We start from the raw sequence: 16,957 nt of genomic DNA on the forward strand, positions 1-16,957 counted from the left end.
CTGGACTGAAACCTCTGAAACTATGATCCCAAATAAACCTTTCTTCCTTTACATTGAATGTATCGGGTATTTTGTGACAGTGCCAGAAAACTGACTAATATAGTCTGTCCCTAGTTCTGATATAGAACTTCTAAGACTCTGGGAATCTCTGATGGGAAGTTGGTCATTTGTGCATTGCTATTTTTGTAATCAAATCTTGTTAAATAACAAAGAGCCCCCTTTGATAATACCCAAGTTTATGATAATGTGATTTTGACCAAGACCCCCAGATAGCCCCAGGATGGGCTGGTTACCAGGAAGAACCACTGAGAGAACTTTCAACCCATCTCCTGACCTCCAGGAAGAAGGGAGAGCATGCCCACGACCTCAGGGGTGGTGCTCCTTAGATTCTGTTAGGGGGTTAGGGGTGTGTCTTTGCCTGCAAGGAGAGTTGTGGCCCAAAGGGTTCCCCCAACACCAAGCCTCTTTGACATCCAATTTTACCTTTCAGCTAGTTTGTGAATTTTGTATTTAACCTCATAATCTGTCAATGCTTATTGAAATATAAAAGCAATGGTTTCTTTCCCAAATTTCGAAGAGCTCCATGCGGGGCACATAATAACCACCAAGATCTCAGCAGCAGGACCAGCCGAGAGCATTTGCAGTGGGAGAGATCTTCCGGAAAGTGGCCTGGGTGCCAGTTGCACCACAGCCTAGTTTAGGGGTCCAGGCAGGCCGATGAGAAGTCGTTCTAGGCCTTTATATTCCCTGTGTAGAGCAGGGTAATGTAATTCCTACTTTGTAGAGTTGTTCTATAAGTAAGACCGCGCGGGAAGAAGTGGATGCAGTATCCAGTAGGTGCTCAATTGGTATTAGCTATTAATAGGAACCTTACCCTCATCTTCCTTTACGCGATTCTTTTTGGGAAGTGCTTTCAAGCCCCGCCGGGGTGGGGGGCGGCGGTTTGTTGCCACTCCCCTACCCTGTGCTGACAGGCGCTCAAATTTCATCAGTGAAGTGGGTTTTGAATCAAAAAATAAAAACTTCTGGAAGTCTTGCAGTCCCCAAATACGGTGAAGTTCCCGGCGTCCGCGATCTCCTTCGGCGCAGCCCCGGGTTGGCCTCGGCCCCTTGCACGGCCCGAGCTTGCCGCGTGCCGGGCCGAGGAGGGTTCAGTGGGCCTGCAGGGCCGTCCTCCCCGCCCCGCCCCGCCCCGCCCCGCCCCGCCCCGCTCAGCCCGGCCCAGCCCAGCCCAGTGGAGCCGAGCCCAGCCGAGACGAGGGCGGGACGTGCACGCGGGCCGGGCGCGAATGGCTCCGCAGCTCTGGGCTGCGTTGGTGTCGGTCCGTACTGCAGGGTCCGCGACCTAAGCCTACCTGCGCCTCCAGGGCAGGTAGGTGGGGACCTCGGGGCTGCCAGCCGGAGCTCGGGGAGGGAAGCCCGCGGATCGGAGCCCAAGTTCGGGGAAGGCGGGTGCCGGAGGAGAGGGTGCTCCCCGCGCCTTCGGCCTCGCAGGACCCACCGCACGCCCGCACCCGGGACTCCCAGGTCTGTGACAGGCGGGGACGGGGGCGGGGGGAGCTGGCTTCGGGAGACCCCCTGCTCCGGAAGGGAGAGCCCTTGGGCCACCCTTGGGGCGGGACGATCAGGAGGGGCACAGCCGTGAGCCTCGGGAGGGCTAGGGGCAGGGAGCCCGCGACCTTCAGAGTCTCCTCGCTCGGGGACTGGTTTCCAGGTGTCCGCCCCGCGCCTCCCCGCGCCTCCCCGCGCCTCCCCGCCCCCGACCCTGACCCTGACCCTGACCCTGACCCTGACCCTGACCCTGACCCTGACCCTGACCCTGACCCTGACCCTGACCCTCCCCCGCCGGGCAGGCCCACAGGGCCCAGCCCGCGTTCTCCTCCCACTCAGTCCGAGCAGCGCAGCTAAAAGCTGACGGCTCCACGGGAACCTTGCACGTCCTGGCCGGCGGCCTCCGTCTCCCCTAGGACATGAGTTCCCCGGGGAGTGTGGAGGCGGCGCCCGCAGCCGGACAAGGCCGGGGGGAGGACGGTGCCGCGGAGTCCCGCGGGGCGCAGCTGCTGGGCTCCGGCTATGAGGAGCTTCCCGCTGCAGAGGCCCCGGGTGTGGAGGGCGGGTCCCTAGCCTCAGAGGAGGTCAGCCCCTCGGGCGCGGAGGATCTGCCGGGACCTCGCCGCCCGCGCGTCCGCTCCTTCTCGCTGCCCGCCGACCCCATTCTGCAGGCGGCACAGCTCCTGCGGCCGGGCGCGGAGGGCGGGGAGCGAGCCGGGAACTGCTGTGCCAAGTGCAAGAAGCGGGTGCAGTTCGCCGACTCTCTGGGGCTGAGCCTGGCCAGCGTGAAGCACTTCAGCGAGGCTGAGGAGCCGCGGGTGCCGCCCGCCGTGCTCTCCCGCCTGCACAGCTTCCCCATGCGAGCCGAGGACCTGGAGCAGCTCGGGGGGCTGTGGGCCTCGGGCGCGGTGCGGGCCCCCCGCCCCGCGCCGCCACCTGGGCCCCGGCTCCCGCTCCGGCCGCTCTTCCAGCTCCCGGGGCCGAGCGCCGCGGCCGAGCGCCTGCGGCGACAGCGCGTGTGCCTGGAGCAGGTGCAGTGCCCCGCGCCGACGGGCGCTGAGGTGACCGGCTCCGGGCGGGTGCTGCGCTGCCCAGGGCCCAGCGCCGTGCTGGTGCGCTACACCTTCACCGAGTGGCGCACCTTCCTGGACGTGCCCGCCGAGCTGCAGCCCGAGCCACCGCCGTCGGGGGACGCGGAGGGGGACCCGGCGGCCGAGCGCTTCCGCTTCTCGCTGTGCCTGCCCCCTGGCCTGCAGCCCCGGGAAGGCGAGGCCGGGCGTGTGCAGGACGCCGCCGCCGTCCACTTTGCTGTCTGCTACCGCTGTGCGCAGGGCGAGTTCTGGGACAACAACGCGGGCGCCAACTACACGCTGCGCTACGTGAGTTCCACGGACCCGCTCTGAGCCCGGCCGCCGCCGGGTACCATGGGAACGCTTTGCGGAGGCAGCGGAGGACACCGCCGAGGCCCCCAGCCCAGGCAGATCCTTGAGCGACGCGCGTGGGCCTGGTCCCAAGTCTTCTCCACCCTCCCAGATGGGCTCTGGACGCCCAGCCTTCCTCAGAAGGGAAGAAACCCCCAAGGCCCCGAGGAAAAAGCCTCCCAGATCCTGGGCTCTATGACCATGGATTTTGTTTTTAACTCAGACTCAGTATTTTCGCCTTTGCAACTTGACCGAGCCCGGTAGGGGAGGACAAAGCGCTCTGCCACCGCGCATGTCGGCGACGGCGTAGGAACTGGCACACCCTTTCTCCCAGAAAACTGGCCGGGGGCTGGGTCGCGCTGTCCTTTTAACTGGGACCTGGAGAATGTTTGCTCAGATGCTATTTACTCGTGCAAATTGTGGTCAACTATCCCTTTAAAAAGTAAAGGTCACTCGCACACCTGTTTGCACTGCGTCTTCGCTCTGGAGCGTTTTGGGAGGCCAGGCCGTCTGCTGATGACACAGTGCACTTTAATCGTCAACAGCAGCATTTACAAGTTTCCCTTCTTCGGTCTCCTGCGTGGTGTGGAGGGGTCCAGGTTTCCCCACTGTTGGAGAAAGTGTGCCATCCCGGCTGGGATGAGACGTTTGGTGAAGTGGGATGGCAGAGTAACACAGCACAGCTGGCCTTGGTGGTGAGCCGCAAGCAGCCTCACACATGCCCCAGCCCCCGCGCAGACCAAGCAGAGAATATCTGTGCTGGGCCTTCAACAGGTCTGGATGCCAAGCACAAGGGACTGGCTGGAAGCGTGGCTTTTTATCCCTCAAAGCCACAGCAAGGCCTGGTGACTTCGTGGCTCATGAAGGCACAGAATCAGGGCCTGAGTCTTTCTTGCCCACTGCTGGGGCCTTCGAGTGCCAGCGTGAGGTGGCCCTGCCGAGCCAGCAGCTAGGGGTCCTAGCAAGGACCTGGTTCCATCACACCTCGGTCATCCCTTCCTTGGGTAATTTACATTTTTGAAAGACATGTCCTGTTTTCTAGCACAGGGCTAGTATCATTTATTGGTTTGGAGCTGGGGGCCTTGAAGGAGGGAGGTATTCATGGTTGCCCTGATGAACAGGGTGGTCAGCGGACTAAAGACCATGAGCCACATCGGCCAGAGCCTCTCTTGGTAGGTGGGCCTAAGAATGGCTTGTAAATAGTGGAAAACACCCCAAAGAAGAATACTGCTTTGCAATGTGAGAACATTACGTGAAATTTAGATTTGGTATCCATAAATAAAATTTTACTGGAACACAGCCATGTGTATTTGTGTATTTCCTATGGTGGCTGTTGTGCTACCATGGCAGAGTTGGGTAGATGCAACAGAGACCATATGGAAAGTGAAATATTTACTGTCTGGCCCTTTATAGCACACAGGCCAACCCCTGCTTTGTATTTTTAACACTGCTGAGAATTGTAGTTAACAAGGCAGTTAACCTTTTAGTGAATTTACCACTTGAAATAAACCTCTGAGAAAAGGCAAAACTGTTTACACTACTCTCAGCAATCTTGGTTAGAATAAACACTGAGGCAAAAAGAGCAGTTATTACTGAGTAGGGAGGGAAAATCCACCTGCTGCTTTTTCACTTAGAAGATAATACCAGACACTGAAATATGGGCACAGTCTCTGCCTTTATTTGGTGTGTGTGTGCACGTGTGCGCACACATGCACGCCTGCTGGGGAGTGAGCCCAGGCCCTCCGACATGCTAAGCATGCACTCTGCTCTCAGCTACATCTCTGGCTGCCTTTGCCTTTAAGTGGAGTATCTTTAGCTCTGCAAATATTTAGTTTGAACTTTGAAGTGGAGACTTCTCTTTGAATATGGCAGTGTTACCAAAGGTTAACCATGGGGAAATTTTAAAATAATTGTCGATGGAGACCATCACAAGGTAGCCAGCTGTCATTTATAGTTGGAATAAGCACTATATAATTTATATAAACGTTAAAAAACGTATAACATGGGCCGGGGATTTAGCTCAGTGGTTTTGCCACCTGCTATGCAAGTGCAGGGACCCAAGTTCGATCCCCGGTACCAAAAAAAAAAAAAAAATAGAAAAAATGTATAACAATAAAAATAATCACTATTGCAGTATGTGTTACAAATTTAAACTTTTATAACAATAAAATAACCAGTTATTAAAGTGATGTCTTTTTTTCTCAATTATAAAAGCAATCAGAGCCGGGGATTTAGCTCAGGGGTGCTGCTGCCTGCCTCACAAGTGCAAGGTCCTGAGTTCAATCCCCGGTACCAAAACAGAACACCAATCAGTGCCTTTCATGCAATGTGCAGGTACTTTTGCATCTGGTAATAACATTCTTAAAAGTGCATTCTTGCAGCTAGATGTGCACGCCTGTAATCCCAGCTACTCGGGAGGCTGACAAGCTCAAGGCCAGGCTCGGGCAGCTAAACCCTGCCTCAAAAATTGGGAGAAAGGGCTGGGCATAGAGCAGAGGTACAGTGCTCACACAGCAAGCTCAGAGCCCTGGGTTCAATCCCCAGCACCACAGAAAAAAAAATACATTATTGCACAGTAATGCCTAGCACCTCTGTAAATATATTTTATATTTTTCTTACGTATTTGTAAGTAGTACATTTTAGCTAAAAAATAGCTATAGTCAGCATATATATAGGCTATATATGCTGATTTATATCATAATGCATTATTTTTGTTTTTTATTTAAAATTGTATTAGGGGCTAGAACTGCACCTCAGTGGTTAAGCATGTGTGTGGTGTGTGCAAAGCCCTGGGTTTGCTCTCCATTATCAGACTGAAAATTTAAATTAGGAGGCCAATATAATGTAAAAATCGAGAGTGTGTTATCTAGTACCCTTTAAAATAGACTGTTACATCTACAGTACAATAGATAAGACAGATTTTTAAAAAGTACAGTACACACAACAGATTTTCTAAATTGATTTCTAAAAATATAATTTTGAATTCAATTATTTTGCAAAGACTTGTTTCATAAGCTAATGAACATCCAACATGGTTCTAAGGCAGGAGATGCAGCTTTGCCATTGTCTAAATCTTGGAGGCTAGCTTTTCAGATTTGTTAAAATATTTTGAGCAGCCCAGTGTTTCTGCAAACACTTTATTAGCATGGTGGTAATCTCTCTCTAGGGCCTTCACACTGAGGCACTTCCCTAGCCCCTTCATATTGTTTTATTCATTCATTCTGAGACAGCATCTCACTAAGACATGAAGTTGTCCAGGCTGGACTCGGACTTGTGATTCTCCTTAGCTTCCCAGAGTGCTGGGATTAGAGGCGTGCACCACCACACCCACCTGGCAGTCTTTTAAATGATGATTTTATGACGTGCTAACTTCTCTTCATAGATTAATAACAAACTTTTCCTGTTGTTGCTGGTGATTGAACCCAGAATCCTGGGCAAATGCTCTACTGCTGAGCTATATTCACAGGCCGTAGCAAAAATTTTGAAATAATTATGAAGTAAAAATGCTTTTTGTTTTTTTAAAGTTTAAAGTTATTTCAAAGGAAAGGGAACTATCTTTTTTTTTTCCAGCAATGTTTACCTCACCTTGAGTAAGTTTAGGGTCATTCTGCTTATGTAATAAAATCTTACCTAGCTCTAGTAAATACTGAGTAGTAAATAGTAAATAAAAAGTTTTTTCCAGAGATCTAATGGTGCTGTTCTTCACTAAGGAGATTCTAGTTGCTTCCCTATGGCCGAGTGTTTCTGTGGATCGCTGCATCAGGGGTACTGGATGAGATGTGGGTTCTTCTCTCTAGGGCTTCAGAAGCAGCACCTGGCAATGTGGCAGCAGGTACAGAACAAAGCCCTGGTCTGTGAGGGAAGGTGGATGACCTATTCTTAGACCTAAGTAGGGAGCCCTTGGAGCTCGAGGGGGGCACCAGCATCTCTGGCCACCAGCAGCAAGAGCTGTGGCTGTCGGGCTTGATCTGGTCATGAAATAGTTAATGAATATGCTGCTTAATTCCCAGCTAGTTTAACAGATACAAAGAACTGAAGCCCTCGGCGGCGAGACGTGCCACTGTCCCAGACCAGATGCAGGCTGTGCTGTCTCCAAGCAGACAGAACACAGAACGAGATGTTATAGAAGAGATCACAGAAGTACAGCACTGCATCTTCCCTTCCCTTCCCTTCCGCTGCATAGGCCCCAGCCACACACATTTATGTGCCAGACCCCTCTCCCAATCTCCTATAAAAACTCCCGCCTTTTGTCTTTGGGCACATCATGATGGGCCTCTCATTGCCCTCAGTCCACCTCCACCCAGGTGGATAAAGCCTGACCAGTCTGCTCCGCCGCCTTCCCCAATTCCCAAAGCAGCTGGGAGGGAGACAGCTGTTAACCATGGACACCCCTGGAGGGCTGAGTATTTTCTCCCACTGTAGATGTGGAGGGCCTTCTATCATGGCTGTCCCTCCACTTGCTGTCCTCTTCTGGGGCCCTGACCCAGGGATGAGGGCCTCCTTGGAGCACAGTGGCTCTTGAGATGTCCACACGGTGAATTGGGGCCATCTTATTTCATCTTTGGAAGGTTTCTGCTGGGCTCTCTGGAAGCCATTTCTCAGGTTTGCGGTATTTCAGTAAGGGTTTGGTGTATTTTAGTGAGCTAAGAGTTTTCATTCCCTGATGCAGTTATGTATGGACATGCGATGTTTTGCTTTTGTGGCATCATGGAGCTGAAGGCAGTGTATTTCCTGCTCATACCTTCAGAGCTGGGTTTGTAGGTTAAAAGAGAGCACTGTGGTCCTAGTAACTTAACAAACAACAGGGACAATTTCTAAGCTGTCTGCAGTCTGGCCTCTGCCCAGCCAAGTCCCCGTGAGCCCAGGGCTATGGCTCCCAGGATAGGATGGAGAATGCGCTGCTTGAAGTCATTAGGGCCAAGGGGCTGGGAGCAGGGAGCTGGCTACCTGGGCTAACCCCAGTGACCTGGCTTTCTGCTCCTGGCCATCTTGTAGGTAAGCGGCTTGTGCCCGGAAGCTGACCCTGGTTTCTCTTCTGGACATGACAGACTCTTTACCTATGTGGCCCAGGGTGTCTTCCTGTTCTTTTCTGGACTTCCTGTAGCTGAAAGAGTGGAGGGAGGCAGCCTGAATTGACCTGCACACCCTCAAAGCGCTGGTTGTTGCAGCACTAAATACTATTACTTTAGGCTCATTCAGATTTAAACTCCTTTGTGTCTTTCCAGTAGACCTTGGATTTGCATTTCCTGGAGTTTAGTTCTTTGACCTTGACTTTATTTGAGCAGGAAAATTTTGGAAAGGAAACAGCCTCACTTCAGCCTGAATATAGATTCTGACATGGCAAAGATCAATCAGGAGGATCCTTTTTAAAGGTGACGTGAGATTTTCCCAGTGCATCTCATAGAGGAAGAGAAGCCTGTTTGTCACAAGTTGAGAGCCAGTTCCACCAGAAAGTCTACATTTATACAAACTACTCACCTGTACGTATGTCTTTCTGGTAGAGCAAAGCTATTTGAGGGGGAGGACCTGGATTTTGTATACTCCCTGACTGTGGTCATTCAGTCCAGTCACACCGGCACTGCTCTGGTCCTGTCCAGCAGACTTGTTACCTGACGTTAACAGTATCCTAATGATATAAGGCATATGATATATGGACCTCCAAATAATATAAGGGAAATACTATAACTCCGAACCTGCTAGATGTCCAATATGCCAAATTTATGTTCTCTAAAATTGAAGAATGAACTCTAGGAAGAATTTGAGAAAGAGATGGCTTCTGAGAGAGGGGCCTGGGAAGTGGTTGCCCTTCAACCCTGCTTCTCAGAGGTGTTTTATGGAGCAAAGTCACGAGGTGAGGTGGGTTCAAGTTGGGATAAAACTACAGTCAATAAGATTACAAGTATAGTTGCTTTGGCAATATTGATCCAATGGGAAATCACGAGGTGGGTATTGAGGGTGGGGCAAATAGAGTATAGATTATAACAAGTGTAGTTGCTTAGGTAATATTGATTAAATGGGGGAACTAACAGGGAAGCAGGTCACATAGCAAGCATACAGGGTCCAAAGAAGGATTTCCAGGAAGAAATGGGCTAAAGATGTTTTGACTTCCACCCAGGTGATTGATGCCTTTTAGACCGTCAATCACTGCTGTTCATCTCCAGGGGAAGTGTGAGTGCAGTTCCTCTTTTTCTTGAAGCCTGGCTTTCTGTGAATGTGCTTCCGGCCACTATTGTCTTGCGTTTTGAGGTCCCAGCCCTACCTAACTGCCTGTAATACTTGTAAGTAACTTAGCTGTCTGCAGTACTAACACAGGCTGAATGGGAAATTCACTGTGAAAATCTGAACTGAATAAGGAGAAAGGGGGGGGATTTCATAAACTCAGAATGAAACATTTAATATCCATGTTGAGAGCTTCCCGAGCACATCCTGCAGATGACTTCTGTAAGTAGCTACAGGAGTGTGCTATGGAAGCATCCACTAACGGGAAGAGGATGGTATCTAAAAAGTCTCTCAGGGAACGCTTTGCTGTGCTCTCTGAGGATATGTGGGTTTTAAAAAAAATCTCCTTCCTTATCCATGACTGTCACAAATTCCTAAGATAGTCAGCTTATAAAGAGGAAAGGTTTGCTTTGGCTCATAGTTCTGGAGGTTTCAGCCATAGCCCTGTGACAACATAGCTTATGATGGCAAGGAGTACACGGCTGAGCATGGTCTGGATGCAGGAGAGACAGAAAGAGACCAGGATCTCACAATCTCCTTCCGGGTCATGCTCCCAGTGACCTAGGGCCTCCCACTAGGGCCCACCTCTTAAAGGTTCCATCACTTCCCAGTAGTACTAAGCCAAGGACCAAGCCTTTAATGCACAGCCTTTTGGGGACATTTCTGATCCAAACTCTAGCAATGGCTTCTTGTTACAGGAAGCTGTTGAGCAGTTGAATTGGCATATTTGTGTCTTGGTAGGTGAGAAGGGCCAGTATTTCCTAGAGAGCGCTGGGCTCGTCCCTAGGTCTTACACTATTTAAAAATAAATGCTTAGAGTCCTTTAAATAGTCCAGCACATTCCTTTGTGGCCTTTCAGTCACCTTAGAAGCAGTTGTGTACAGGAGCACAGACTTCAGGCTTGTTGTTTCTGATAATGCATTTCCTGGCCAGCAAATCCAAAATCCCCCCCAGGTCACTGTTAGAGGCAGAATTGGGTTTGGTGTGTCAGCATTGTAAGTCGGCAGGTCCAGCTGAGTTTGAAGGTCCCTGGGCTATCTACATATATTTACATATTAAATGGCAGACCATGCTTAGTAAGGAAATATACAATATTTTAGGGAAAATAACCTACTACACATTTAGACAGGTCTGCGGGTCTTGCACCCCAGCGGGAGCAGCAATAAGAAGTCTGAGCTTCTGTTTGCAGGATCCTGAGTTCTCTTGGATTTTGCTGTTGGCAGAGCCCTTAAAGATGGATTTATGTGTTGCTGCAACATGCCCTGAGTGCCGGGTTTTTCTGGTGGAGGGAACAATGTCTTCAGGATGGATTGTGAAGACTTTGAGTTCTGAGCCACACATCCCTGCCCTGCCTCACACAAGCCGCCGCTCTTCAGAGTCCTGAGCAGGTGGGCTGGGACGCATGGCCTGGGCTCCCTGTCCCGCAGGCACTGGCCTGGGCATACATACTGTGCTGATGGACACCCTGAGCCCTAAGGCATAGGGTTTGCTTTTGGACAAATTTTAATTTTGAAAAAATTTAACTTGAAATTAGTTTTACAAAATAAACATTTTTGGTACTACATTATAAAAATGTATATAATTTCACAGACCTATCACCCATTAAAGGGTTCACCGGTGAAATACAGCGTCAAAAGAGAACACACCAGTGCACTGGTATGCAAAGCTGCCTTAACTCTTTTGTTGATTTACTTTTAATTGGCACGTAATTGTACATATTTATGAAGCACGTTGTTATAATTTAATTCATGTGTACAATGCATAATGATCAAGTGAGGATAAGCAGCATCTCCATCTCCTCAGACGTGGCTCATTTCTTTGGTCCATGAGCGCCTGTCTTCTAGCTCTTCATAAAGTATGTAAGAAGCTGCTGCAGATTGTTCTTCCCAGTGTGCTGTAGAACAGTCTGAGCTTTTTGACCCTCGGCTTTGACAATGTCACTTGGCTCAGAAGAGCTTAGGCAGGGAGTCTGTAATACACAGCTTTGATTTGTCAATTTATAGTGAAGTGTTTAAAAAAGGAGCCTGTGCTATCTGTGTAAACTTGCTGGAGTCACGGTTTCTATAGCAACACATCTGTTGCCTTGTAGCACAGGCGTGACCATGGCCATGCCTGGGTCACTTAAGTCTCCACTATTTGATAGAAGAGGTTGGGGACCATAAGGCGAGGGATGCCCAGTGTAACGTACAGTGTCCTCCACTGCAGTGGTCGAGGTGATGTCACTGAAGTCACCACAGCAGTGTCTCTGAAATATCCACATGACTCCTTCAGGTCTGACAGGCAGCTTAGCCTGCCCAGGTGCATGTCCGGAAGCCCTGATTTCTAGGGTGCTGCCTAGAACTGGGGACTCTGATCTGCTGGATTTGCCATCCATCGGCAAGCAACCAAGTTTCTAAGTTGCCCAGGCTGGACTTGAACTCGAAGCCCTCCTGCCTCAGCCTCTTGAAGTGCATGATTCCAGGGAGCCACTGCCACATCCTTCTTACCAGTTTATTCTTTTGGAATCACATGGAATTTTATACAGTGCCTTCTAATGTGGGAGAAAAGACCCTCATGAACCTCTGTTTCAAGATTTGTTTGAGAAATGTGCCCAGTGGAACATTAGGCTTGAGTAACAGATTTCTGTGAGTATGGGTTTTGACAGCGTTTATTTAAACTGAGAACTACTGTAGTCAAAACCCAGCCCTCATGTTTCTCCTTGATTTTTAACAGTAGTTTTGGCCTTGTTGGAAAATGTCTTTCCAATTCTGAAGATTTGCATGTTATTTTTGTACTTGCTGTTTGTGGCACGGTTATATGGCTACTTCTGTGTCGCACCTACAAATCGCTCTGATTTGATAAAGAATATGAAGCAACTTGGTACTATAGAAGCAATCACTGAGTCTGGAAACATTTTGGAGCTCACACCTGCGGAGAGGGTGTGAGATACGGTCGGCTACCCCTAGTCTGAAAGTCTGAAATGCTCTGAAGGTGGAGACATTTGAGCAGTTAGTGGGCAGAGCCCATGGGTGCTGCTAGACCTTGTGCCGTGCACAAGGCAGCTCCTCAAAATGAACAGTTACTGGGCTTAAGACCTCAGCGCTGAGGGCGAACACCATGAGCTTCATAGTGTTGTCCTTGTGCTGATTTCCTGGTTTTGACAGAGTCCTGTGCTTATGGAAGACGTTACAGAAGGGGGAGAATTGTGGGAGGGCTGCATGGGAACTCTCGACGCCCTTTCTGCAGTGTCTTGTGATTTAAAAACCATTTCAAAATAGGTCATAACAATAACTGAAATTAATCCTTACAAATTACCGTGCAGCTGAGGAGTCCGAAGCTTGCTGGTCACTGCTGGGGAGGGGTGGCCCCGTGGAGGACCAGGCCCGCAGGTGACACTAGCACAGCCCCTTACCCCAGTGAGCACGCGTTTGCACCCTGGCAAATCGGGAGCAGTGATTCCCACCCGACTGAGATTGCTGGGGGCGGGGGAGGCCATGGGGGAGGGGAGCCAGGTGCAGTTGGTCTCCGGGTCTTTCCCTTGCCCTCCGGTGGTGCTGCGTGTTGCTTTTTACTGCTTCCGTTCCAAGAGTAAACACAGCCTGACTTCTTCGGGGTGTAAGAAGCATTCACGCATTTTCCAATTTGGGGGACAGATGACAGTGGCCCCCACGTGCTGACCAAAGTTCTTGTTACCTGGGTGGAAAATGAGCCCTTTGCTTCTTGTTGGAATGATGGATTGTGTCACGCACACGCGTTTCTATGACAGCGTGCATTCGTCTGTATTGTTAGCGCCCCGCCCCGCAAGCCCATGCTGACCTGCCTGAGAGCCTTTGTGTTCCTTTACAGAAGCCTCTCAAGGATTTTCTGCCCTGTCTTGGGCAGCCATCCTGGCGCCTCCTGTTCAGCATCTGTTCTTGGCGACGCTGCCTTGGGTTCTGAAGCTGCCCTCCCCCGATCCCTCCTCCCTCCCTCCCTCCAAGCTGCTCCTTGTTGCGCTCCACTGGGGCTGATTTTCTGTCTGCCATCCTGTCCTCTGAAAACCCTTTAACTTTTGGCTCTTCTAAAGAAGGCTGCCAAGTCTGTGCACATTCTTCCGTGGCTTCCCGCAGAGGCCAGTTTGTCAGCTCGCTCCACTCCTCAGGAATCTGTTCGTTCTTGCTGCGAAGCATAGGACAGGTGCAGTGTGGCCCTGGGAAGGCGTCTCCAGTCGGGCAGGGGTGTCGTTCGGGATGCTGCCCTGTGTCTGCAGCCGCTTTCTCTGCGTGCCCCGCCCCCGCTGGCTCCCCGTGCGCAGGGATCGCCAGTTTCCTCCTAAAACTCACCCTCAGGGTCCCCAGGGTTGGCACCGTGAGGGTCTCTGGTGGGCCACGTGGTTCTGCCTGTTTCCCTTCAGTGGGCTTTGCTTGTGGAGGGCAGGTGTTTCTCTGGACGCGGGCTTCCCGCAGCCCACCTCTCCTCTCCACGTCATGGGACTATCGCGGGAAACCGTTACCTGTTGGCACAGCAGGGTAGGTGTGTGCACCGCGGCACACGTACAGCGTACAGCAGTGTTTCCTGTGGTAGTTAAAAACCAGAAATGACGCCTCCTGCAGTCACAGGCAGCATGCAGAGATGTTCACATCCCAAGGTGGGGTGGACAGGACAGAGTGAGGAGGCACAGATTTCTGACACACAGGCTTGTCAGAGCCGGGGTGGGAGAGCACTGTGTCCTAGTGCACAGGTGCGTCTCCTTCCAGGGGAGTGGCTGATGACCCCCCCAGGATGGGATGCCTCTCACCTGGACAGTTCCCTCCACCTTTACTGCTGGCTGTTGGGTGGGCAGGGAAATGCCTGTCCACTGCTCTTGGCTGTCTCTTGCCCACTCCTTCCTGCTGCCCAGTGACCTGCCGGGAGGGCGCACACCATGTCCAGGTGGGTGGTGTGACCCATCTGTCACAGGTTGTGAGTGGGTCGTGCCTTTCTTCCCTCTGCTCTTGGACCCATGGGAGCCGCAGCCTGGCACTGCATGGGCTTGGTGGGCTTGTGCTTCTCCTCGGATGCTGCTCCAACTCGACGGTGGTTTGTCCCTCTGAAATTTCACCCCATCCGGAGATACTAAGAGGTGGGGCCAGGTCCTTAACAATTTAGGCTCTGCCCTCCTGACTGAGTTCATGCAACTAATGGTTTAATGGAACTGTAAGTTACCTTGAAAATAGGTCTACTATGAAAGGTTGGCCAGGTCCCTGTGTGCCCATTTTCTCACCATGCAATGCCCTGTGCAGGCCCCAGGACTCTGCCAGCAAGAAGCCATAACCATCATTACGTGGGCCCTCAGCCTTGGGCCAGAACCATGAGCCCAAATAAGCCTCTGTTCCTTATAACTTGGTCACTGGGGGTACTGTTATTAGCCAAAAAAAGTGGACCAAGACAGATGTGACAGGTTGGCAGTATTGAAATATTTACCCCCCTCTTGAGTCTCACACTCAGCAATCAACATGAAGTAGTAAAGAGTTGTCACTTACTTGCTCTGTATCAAAGCTGCTGGAAGGACCGGGCCCTATATTTAAAAATCCTTACAGCAACCTTGGATTATGGACAAAGGAGCAGAAGTTTAGAGATGTGACTCACCTGGGATGTTGCTGCCAAGCAGAGGCAGGGGTGGAAGGTGAAGTGGGGAACTTGTAGGCCATGCGTGGCTGGGGGTGGCTCGTCCACCTGCCCGGATTTCCTCAGCAGGAGCCGCTGAGAACCAGGACGTGGGACACACACTGTTCCAGCCACTTGCCCGCGTACCTGCTCGCATTGGTGTGACCTCCCTGCGCGAATGCTTAACTTCCCCCGAGGTTTATTCAAACACAAAGATCCCCGAGTTCTCTGGAACCCAGGCCTTTCCCTTGCTCTTGTAGCCATCTAGCACTTGGTCATTTTCCTGCTGTCCCCCTGGTCTCCTGGACTGCGAGGTACGACTCAGGCAGAGACCCCTGGCTCACGCCGGCCCTCTCCAAAACACATTCGGATGTTTTTCTTTTAAGCCATATTCTTGTTGGTAGAAGTGCTAGTGAGGTTCCTCCTGGGTAAGCGTGACATATAGGTGTCCCCGCCCCCCCTTCTAGCTGGGTCAAAATCTGCATTAGTAAAGGCAGAGGCTAGAGGGAGATGGAGACAAATTTTCAGCTCAGAATAAACTGGAAACTTGCCGGCTCAGGGCACAGGCCCCAAGTCTTCTGTCGTTTAGCCCCAGGTGCAGATGCTAAGGGAGCACAGGTGCACTGAAAGCCTGCATCTGCTGAACAGAATCAAATTCCAGAAGACAAGACTACCAGGGCTGGTCCTGAGGATTTCCTGCTCTTTCTTCAGCCATGCCTTCCTTGCTTTGGATTTAGTTGGGAGTCACAGACTCTGGGAGCTAGAAAGGTTATGGTTCTTGAGATGTGTCCATCCCAGCTTCCCATAGAAGAGCAGAGGCCCAAGTTAAGGGAAGTACCAGCGCAGCCTGCCCTGTCCTGGTGAGCTTCTCCATCCTTTTCATACCTCCCAGCCTATGTGGCCAGTGTGCCCGACACTGATTTTAAAAAAAGAAATGTTTTATTTTTAGTAGTCTGAGCTACTGAGATAGATATCCTTTCTATGCTTTGGATGAGCTTCTATTTATAGAATGCCACAAGGAAGTCTAGCCTCTGCTTTTAAATATTTTAATGGCTGCTAAAACTTGACACATTAATATTGAATATATTACACGCCTGAATAAGTGGGAGTGTATTTATTTGGCCACCCTTGGCCAGACTCTTAGCTGCAGCATTATAATCCTTAATCACATATCCCACATGCGCTGTGTATGTCACAGAGGAACACAAATGAAACCCTCCTTTAAAGAATAAAGACCCATCAGAGCCTACCTATAATCCCAGCACTTGGGAGGCTGAGGCAGGAGGATCATGTGAGACCAGCCAGGGTAACATATTGAGACCCTGTCTCCAAAAATAATTATATCATCTTTGAACTGTCTTGAAGACAGGTGAAGTTACATGAAGTCACTAGGTAGCCTTAAGGGAGTTCTAGTGAAATGCTTTAACAATATGTAAATGAGACATTTGAGAAACACCCACAAAGCAAGAACTTTCTTGCCGATGTGAGACCAGATTTCTCTTTAGTCCCATTGACATTTCTAAGCTTATTACTCTGCAGAAAAATAACATAGATGGTTTCTAAGGAGCTGGGTTCCAGGGAGGCAGCTTCTCAGACACTCTGCTCCAGGGAGGTGTGTAGACACCTGGCCCTTCACATGGACCATAGACCGTGTTGTGGTCAGGACAGACGGGGCCAGCCTGTGACCAGTGGGGCACAGATGCCAGCAATGCAATTCCGGTCCTTTGGAGTCCATAATTCTTGTCACCTAATTTCAAGAAGCAAGACATCAACTGTGTTTGGTGTCGCTGCTATGGTGGTGATGGTCCCCAGGTAAAGGACAGTCAGATTCACTGCGGAGAGTTCTCCTTCTGCTCTCTTCAGTGTCTTTGGACTTGAAACTGCCCCGGGGCAAAAACAACATCCTTCCTGCTCCCTACAAGGATGTCAACACGAAAAGCAATTTTCATGAATGGCTCCCTGACGTATTAATAAGGCTGCAGAAAAATGGAAAAGTAGAGTTCTTGCTTTTGAAGAGGTGAGGCACTGTCCATACAGATTCTGGATAAACTGAGGAAAAAAAGGCTACTACATTCCTCATTGCTTTTACCAAGTTCCAGTTTTGCTCCAAATCCTTTGCTAAAAGTCAACAAATGTTAGATTAATGGCAAGGTACTCATTGT

General features: G+C 50.6%; 1 protein-coding gene and 1 long non-coding RNA gene across 4 annotated transcripts in view; both read left to right on the plus strand.

The window, feature by feature from the left end:
• Positions 1-1,241: 1,241 nt before the first annotated feature.
• The window catches only part of LOC110349789 (uncharacterized), a 70,141-nt gene continuing 54,425 nt past the window's right edge, over positions 1,242-16,957 (plus strand). For all 3 annotated transcript variants that reach the window (XR_002396040.2, XR_002396041.2, XR_015439080.1), the window contains exon 1: positions 1,242-1,372. This is a non-coding gene — a long non-coding RNA (uncharacterized LOC110349789). The remainder of the gene's footprint in view (positions 1,373-16,957) is intronic.
• Ppp1r3g (protein phosphatase 1 regulatory subunit 3G) lies at positions 1,248-4,271 on the plus strand. The gene is made up of 2 exons (XM_087181147.1): positions 1,248-1,527; positions 2,223-4,271. Exon 2 carries the CDS (start codon positions 2,409-2,411, stop codon positions 2,952-2,954), a length of 546 nt encoding a protein of 181 aa, XP_087037273.1. The 5' UTR covers positions 1,248-1,527; positions 2,223-2,408; the 3' UTR covers positions 2,955-4,271.

The sequence above is a fragment of the Heterocephalus glaber genome, unplaced genomic scaffold, assembly GCF_053883595.1.
Source record: "Heterocephalus glaber isolate CG9 unplaced genomic scaffold, H.glaber_assembly_v1.0 deba00001472, whole genome shotgun sequence".
NCBI lineage: Eukaryota > Metazoa > Chordata > Mammalia > Rodentia > Bathyergidae > Heterocephalus > Heterocephalus glaber.

Bases quoted from the DNA above. Each gene is read 5' to 3' on its own strand.
- Ppp1r3g (XM_087181147.1), top strand. From the start codon at position 2,409: ATGCGAGCCGAGGACCTGGAGCAGCTCGGGGGGCTGTGGGCCTCGGGC.